Source organism: Parambassis ranga, chromosome 20 (assembly GCF_900634625.1).
Source record: "Parambassis ranga chromosome 20, fParRan2.1, whole genome shotgun sequence".
Taxonomy (NCBI): domain Eukaryota; kingdom Metazoa; phylum Chordata; class Actinopteri; family Ambassidae; genus Parambassis; species Parambassis ranga.
Genome location: NC_041040.1, coordinates 15918942 through 15926793, shown reverse-complemented (window position 1 = coordinate 15926793; position 7852 = coordinate 15918942). Strand labels below are relative to the sequence as shown.

At 40.3% G+C, this 7852-nt stretch overlaps 1 protein-coding gene across 2 annotated transcripts; it reads left to right on the top strand.

Moving 5' to 3' along the window:
* The first annotated feature begins 553 nt into the window (after positions 1-553).
* rbis (ribosomal biogenesis factor) lies at positions 554-2360 on the top strand. 2 transcript variants are annotated; one of them, XM_028432540.1, is made up of 5 exons: positions 572-644; positions 1268-1306; positions 1407-1522; positions 1631-1747; positions 1843-2360. In XM_028432540.1, the coding sequence occupies exons 2-5, from the start codon at positions 1291-1293 to the stop codon at positions 1909-1911; spliced, it is 318 nt and encodes a 105-aa protein (XP_028288341.1). In that variant the 5' UTR covers positions 572-644; positions 1268-1290; the 3' UTR covers positions 1912-2360. The 2 variants fall into 2 exon arrangements, with proteins under 2 accessions (XP_028288342.1, XP_028288341.1); XM_028432541.1 differs by lacking the exon at positions 1268-1306 and having other exon boundaries at positions 554-644.
* Positions 2361-7852: the final 5492 nt, after the last annotated feature.

The window sequence follows — 7852 nt, the reverse complement described above, 5'->3', positions numbered from 1 at the left end:
GCAACTTTTATTTTGAAAGGACCCCTCCCAAACAGGACACGCGACCGTCATTGGCATAAAAACTTCTCTGAGAACATGTTCAAAACTGTAGCTATGAATTAAACACACACACACACACACACACACACACATATGTAACAGTTCGCTATCATTTACACAGCGTCACTGTATGTTTATAAACGAAATAATAATCCAGCTTCCGGGAAGTGGACTTTCAAAATAAAATTATTTTGCTTTGATTCCACTGCGATAAATAGGACTGAAAGCAGCTCAAACACATGGGAAAATAATACATGGCTTTATTTTCTTACCTTGCAAAACGCTCCTGGTGTTTATTTTATTTGTTTATATCCTGGTTGCTAATTTCTACAACACTGTCGACTAAAACATCTACAAAATGCTAAATATGTTTGTCAGTTTGTTCAGGAGTTAAATAAAACTTTTACTTTTCACATTTGTTAAAAACAATAGAGGATAATTAACGAAAACACGTTCTATTTTTTACATTTTGAAACGAATGTAAACTTATGTCGTACTACCTTCTGTAAAACAGGTGGAAGCATGTCGCGCAAATGACGTCACAAACAAGGGACGCCTGTAGTGTCGGCAGCACATGAGGACGTAAACACCTCGTCTCAAATAAGGTCTGTACGTGTTTTATAGTATTTTATACTATATGTTTACATGGTATATATCATTTAAAACATGATAAACGTCACTCAAATGAAGCGTGAACAAAAACACTTGCGGTGTCAGCGTCTGTTTTCTTACAGTGAGGCAGCCTGCAGGTAGCAACATTAGCATCTATGGTAGCTAGTGAAAAACTCAAGTAAACAAAATATAGTTTGTACTATTAGAGAATAATTGGTAACTTAAACAAACAGCTGTTTTGTTATCAGTGTAATGTGATGATGTGATCTAATAGTAATTTATGAGGGTAATTTCTGTAAAAATAATCAACGCCAAAGGATTTGGTACCATTAGTTCCACCACACTGTTAAAAATATAAACACAGAACAATAATACACAAGACGTAGGAGAAGAATTTGTGGATTGATGTTGTTTACAAGTGGATTCCCACAAGTTTCCCACAGCCCACAGCGGCTGTGTGACTCACAGTGTGTGCTCTGCACTGACAAGAGTTTTCCCACCCCACTGTTTCCACTCATTATTCTTGATGGCAGCTTCTAAACTGTAAAATAACAGTGCATAAAGCTTTATTCATGTTTGTTTATATATCTGGACCTGTTGACCCTTCTTCTTATAGCTCACAGTCTCAAGGAGCCAGCTATGTTATGCAAGCGAGGTGTTTGTGTGGAGGCTTGTGTGGAAAGTTGGAAGCATAATATAGAAATTAAAACTTCCTCATGAATATATATCCACACTGATTGGGGCTGTCTCCTCAGGAAACATGGGCAAGAATAAACAAAAAGGGAAGAAGCAGCAGAATGTCTTTCAAGTGGCAAACAAGCATTTGAAGAGCAAGAACAAAGCCAAACCTGTCACAACAACACTCAAACACGTAAGATCTCTTCTTCTCAATTTTCCACACATGCATTATGCATCATCTCCATACATGCAGTGTGTCTGCTTGTACCTGATCCAGTATAATTTATGGCTGCACACTCAGATCAATGCTGTGAAAAAGGAGAAGGTGGAGAGTCTAAATCAGATCTTCACACAAGTCCAGAGGGACGTCACGACCGTTTCCAAGCCTGTTGCTCCCAAACCGAAGAAACAAACACAGGTGCAGAAGGAAGCTCTGGACAGTTCACTTCATCGCTTAACATATAACATATAACAGAAATAATATATATTACCTATATTTTTTTTGATTTTCAGGTTGTGAGAGCGCCACCAAAGGAACCTGTAAACATGGACAATGCTGCTCAGCTTTTCTCTCAACTGTAATGGACCAAGAGAGGAGGACAGCGATGAGTTTGTTTTCATGTCAAAATGAGGACTGCAGATGAATTAGAAGAAACTGACAGTATAACTTTAAGATTGTGTATTCAGTGCACAGAGGTCTGATCATGTGACGGCTTTTACACTGATTATTTGGGTTGATTATAACAGAAAAAAATCTTTACACACATGTGTACATATTAACTTATATATACAGATACACACAGATATATACAGAAATGAACTCTATGCTGAAGTGTCAAAACCTGCAGTTGCATCCACCACCAGCACTTCTAGTCAGTCCTCACAGTTGTTTAACATTACAGCAGCATATGGGTGATTTTATCAACAGTTCATTTTTTATCTGCTGTATAATCACACTGTGATGTCGTGTCTCTCAGGATTCACTGTAAGGTTCTGAATTAAAAATAAATACTTAAGAGCATGATACATACTGACAGGCTATAGGTGGCTAGCTGCTCTGCTAACAGAGTAAACAGACGTGACATATGACTGCATGATGATTAAGTTGAGGCACATTAATATATTTTCAAAAAGTATACAGGAATGTAATGGTGTTGGAGCGCTCTCTGCTGGATAAACGGTGTAATGACACCATTTCTGTTGGCATAAGTGAGACAGTAATATCAGCTAATCAATATATCTGTCAGATTTATTGATAATGGATATTCTTTGTAGAAATGTTGGTGTTCTCTTCACTAATTCTACTATACACGGATAAAATGCTTGACTTGATGTGTATATGACAAAGAAAAACAGCTACAACAGACATTTAAACACAACCTGTGAATAATAAATGAGTCTGGAATGATGAGAAACGTTATTGACAAATTGTTTCAGTTTTTTATCATTAACTTCATATGGATACTTTATTTGAACAGAGATTTTCAAAGGAGTTATTTAACCCCGTGCATGTCATCATACCCTCTTTGAATTCTGCTTTGACAGGCAGTTCAAGGTTTTCACACTTTTTTTTGATGCCTCTGTGCAAATGAAGCCACAAAGGAGATCAGTGTGACTGCTGCCTGTGAAGATGAAACAGAGTTCTGGCACCTGTTCCTCTCACTTAAAATGTGAAAAATTTTTCATCACAACTTTATGCATGAATTATTTTTATTGTTTCATTCGCTCAGGATGAAGTGGTCGCACAGAGGTCCGGTTTGTGTTGTAGTTGTGCGACTGTGTTGCTGTGTTGTCAGGTTTTTTTTGTACAATCCTGGGCTTCACGCTGTCATTTCCATCAGAAGGGCACCAGAAAGATGAGCTATAGATTTTCTGGCTCCACCTGCGAGCTGCAGGCTGTTATCAGTATGCAGCAACTGCATTCAGCTGTAGCAGCTTGACATTGGAGGTCATGGGTGTAGCGGTGCCCATCTGATTGCTTGTCTCCGTGGCAACCTCTGACTAGAGTTAGCTGGACAATAAATCTGGAGCAAGGTGAAAGCATGAGTTGGGCTGGTAAACAAACAGACGCCCGACTGTGCGGACATAAATATGCTAACAGAAGAGAGTTTTGAAGGCTAACATGACAGAGACGTCTGACTGATGACATCACTGCATCCACTTTCAGGAAGGGCAGCTGCAGAAGGTTACACCACCAGGGGGCAGCAGACACAAGCTATGAGTTAGTTAACGCAAAATAATGTTAATTGCTAAGGAACATCATTAATATACAGGATTATGATGCTTTATTTCAATATTTTGTTTCTGACTCTTAAAGGAGCTCTTTTGCTGCTACATGCTAACTAAATTAGCATTAGTTGAAGCTGTCAAACCAAAACAACTAGCTAAAAGATGCTAAAGGTCTATGTAAAGCCGAGGAAGATGATGCAGGTCCCCTTTGTACAATTGTAGACCTTAAATGCTAGTCTTAGCATGCTTGTGGCTATGCTAGGCTAATTAGCAGTGCTGTCCAATGGTTGTCTACCGACTCACAATCTATTCACGTGGTACAATGCAGTGTGATGGTATGGCCTAGCTCGTTAGCATGCTAACAACATTAGTACATTTTCAATTACTGTTTTTATTTCTTCACATTTTTACAATCTTTGAATGTTTTGAAGGGTTTAAGGCCAACGTAACAGCAGGACGGCACGGGGAGCAGCGCACACACGTTTGATCTGAAATCCATTCTGTGGTTGCCTTCTGGGCAGAAACATTTATTTATTATAACAGAAGGAAAAGGGTTTTCATTCGGAGGCGACTGGCGGGGAGAGCGTAGCAGATGCACTGTGAAGGTGTCAGCCTGCGAGCAGGTGCTTCCCCACTGTGATCCAGATGGCTGCACCAGAGCACAGGCAGCCAGGATGCACCGCCTTACCCCTCCGGGACGCATATCAAACCAGCACACACACACACACACACACACACACACTGGATTTTTATAATGTAATCTCCATAAACTGGTGGGGAGTGAGTGTGGAGCAACAAGGGTGTGCGTGTGTGTGTGTTTGTTTTGTCGTGGCAAAGAGTGTCATTTTTGTTGCTGCGAGTCATGCAGAAGTCTGCCACAGAGTCCTGCTGTTAAACTGATTCCTTTGATCCAACTTTCAAACTTAAAATCTATCAATTATAGAAGAAGTTGGCGCCGTATGTCTCAGTCAGACAGATGATGCTGATGAGGCTATATCAAGAAAATGGTTATAAACACATTAAAAAGACAAAAAACTCATCCAATCAGAGCTGATGCTTAATTGCAAAAGTGACATTTTAGACAACAGCCAGAGCTGGAAATGCCCACAAGATGGTGCTCTGTATAGGCTTATCAATATGCATGGTGACAACTGGGAGAAGTGGATCTGTGTGTGTGTGTGTGTGTGAGATGGGGACACAGCGTGTGGGGAAGAGAAAGAGAGAAGTGTGCGACTCGCTGAATGCCAATAAGAAGCTGCAGGCCTATTTGCAGTATGTCATTCCCAGCACACAGCTGGGTTCTTCACTCTGACAGGACCAGCAGCAAAAGGTTACAGCACCTGCACTTCTGTCTGCGACACAAATAAGAATCACAAACACAGTGTGAGTGTGTGTGTGTGTGTGTTTGCATTTCACAGCCATTTTGGATTGCAGCCGTGAGCGCTCTGAAGCCAAGGTGACGCTTCCACGCACTCTCTCCTCTCATTCTGCGTTTTGAGAAGTGGAAATGAACGTATGAATGTTCCAAGGACACGCAGCGGATTATCAACCTGAACGCTCCAATCAGACGTGCTTTTAAATCATTTTGTCTTGTTTGCTCTGTCAAAGGAGAATGTGTCCGACTATTGAAGTGAATATTAAACAGCTACATTGGAAAAGGTCAGAATGCTTTTCAAAGGAAAATATGAGTCATAGTCAAGTTTTAAATAAAAAGATCACGATACAGGATGAGATATGAATTCATTAAAGTAGCAGCTTGTACAATAATTAGTTAACCCTCACAACCCCAAATCCTGCCAGAAGGCTTGAAATACATTTTCTCTCTCTTTCTTTGGGTTCATAGTTGCTGTGTAGTGTAGAGTGAAAAAAAGATTTGTAGAGGCTTTAAAATTTAAATACAGATGATTAATATTTCTGATATTTGTCATTTATGATCCCAGTTAAACTCAGTCTTAATAAAAAATGGAAATGTAATGATTTATATTTTTATCTCTAAATCAGCATAAACTTTATATTACAGTGAAAACTTGGCCCACACTGACTAAAAGTGCTAAAAAAAACAAAAAATAAAACATCCAACAATTTGATAAAATGATCAACATGACATCAACTAGCTGCGGATGTAATACCACTTTGTACCACTAGATGTTACATCAGCTTACTGTGACATTCAACACTCATGCGATGGTAAATGTGTTGGTGGTGAATGCCTTTATTTTGAAGGTCAGAAAGAGACGAAGGGAGAGAAGTGCATGGTTGGGATCACACACACACACACACACACACACACACACACCAGTAGTTTTTTTTTACTGTAGTGCTGGTTTTATATATAAAATATACTTTAAACCAGTTGCTCCTTCACTGTGCATCCATCAGACCTGTCATCTTTATTAAAGCACGCTGATGTGTCAGCGATAAGCACTCCTCTCCTTTCCTCTGACTGCTCCTTTAATGTCCTTAAAGGCGTTTTGTGACATTCAAGATTCAAATTTTCCATTAAAACTCCTCAAACAAAGTACAGAGTGTAGCCACAAACACATTCTCCTCACACCCACACACCTATCTCATGTGCATCTGCGCGCTTTGCTTCCGTCCTCGGATGTTGAAGTCTGGGATTTTTCCGTGCCCTCGGTGTGATTTGCTGTTTGATGGAAGAGTCTGCGCCTCCAGATTACAGCCATGCTTCAGAAACAGCTCATCACTCACCACTATGCTAAAGCTAGCATTGTAATTTTATTCTCGCTGGGTCTCTGATTAGAAAAAAAAGGAGAGATTGTGAGTGATGGACAGTCAGAAAATGTGACCAGCACTTCCTGTTGGTAACCACAGCGAGGACAATGTGAGGCCTTCTCTTTGTGTTGTTCCTAATACCTGCACTACATCTGAAAAGTCTTGATTAAGAGGACTCCGTGCAGAGTTAATTAAAGTGCTGAAGTGGCAGCTGTGATTAAAATGCTCTGAATTCTCTAAAAAGAAAGATGACTGCCTGTGTTTTTATTCCTTTGTTCGTATAAATGCAGAATAAAAAGAAGATTGACATTCTGCAGTTTCTTCCTTTTGAAATACATAAAGAACTTTGCACCAAGGTCAGAGACCAAGGGGAATTTTTTAAGTCTTTTCAGCTTCAGAGGCCAGAAAATAAAACAGCATTTGAGATTTAAGGCTTCAAAGTTTATTGTTGCTAAACTGAAATTGTTGTTATGATCAGACATTTTAACCTTTCTCCACCCGAGCAGCTGTCGCCACATTCAGTCTGTGTGAACAGCCTTGGGCTCTGCCACTAACAGACACTCGCATTCTCTTTTTCAACAGGCCAGACAGAGATGTGGTTCTTATTGAACCTGTTCAAGAACGTTTCAGCAGGAACTCTTGTCTAAATGTGATAAAAAAGAGAGATGAACCATGACAAATGCTGCAGGTGTCTCATCATCGTCCTGTCAGGGTCCAGCAAACAAAACCGGCTGAGGTAAAATATCAGAGTGTGGCTGGACTTTGGTCAAAAGTCCCAGAGAAGCTCGGAGTAGACCTGCTGCTCTGCTCAGGTAATATTCTACAAAAAAATAAAACAGCAAATGATAGAAGGACATCTTTAAAACATCTGAGACAAACTGTGTTCATGTATGAGCCCTCTAGTGGTCATGTGAGTAAGTGCATGTTAACTCTACTGGTTTGAGAGGGAGGGTGGACCAGGACAGTTGTGCTCCTCAGAGGGAGCTGTTGATTGACAGTAAAACTATGGACAGAGCTTCCGTGACATCACCTTTTTGTTGCTAAAGAGCCGTTTTGAGGCTCGGTTTGAGGCTCCGGGACACTCCGACAAAACGTCCGCCAAAACTCCAAATACAGACCCCCCCCCCGTACAACTGACACTAGAAGAGAACTCATCATTGAGATCAGAATGTTTTTTTATACCAGGCTGTAAAGTCGGCCATTTTATCATGGGAGTCTATGGGAAATGACTCGCTTCTGGAGCCAGCCCCCAGTGGTTGCAGCGTGAACTACAAGTTCTGACACTTCTGCATTGGCTTCAAGTCTGAGCCCTGAAGCTTTAGCAGAATGCTAGCAGCTTATGAGCTTTTCAGTTCTGACATGTAATCTATACCGTATTAAAAGACTTTTTTGTGCAGAATAATGGTTTTACTCCTAATCATAGAGGACTGTCTTATGAGTGCACTCAATGTGAACTGCAGCCAGTTTGAAGACACAGAGATGAATAGACAGAGTCTACAGAGAAGGAAGGTCTGTTTGTGGAACAAAAGCAAAGTTTGGATGTAAAAGATCATAAAGAAAA

Coding starts and splice junctions, on each gene's coding strand:
- rbis (XM_028432540.1), top strand. Junction 1,523..1,630: donor TCACAACAACACTCAAACAC/GTAAGATCTCTT, acceptor CTGCACACTCAG/ATCAATGCTGTGAAAAAGGA. Junction 1,748..1,842: donor AACCGAAGAAACAAACACAG/GTGCAGAAGGAA, acceptor TTTGATTTTCAG/GTTGTGAGAGCGCCACCAAA.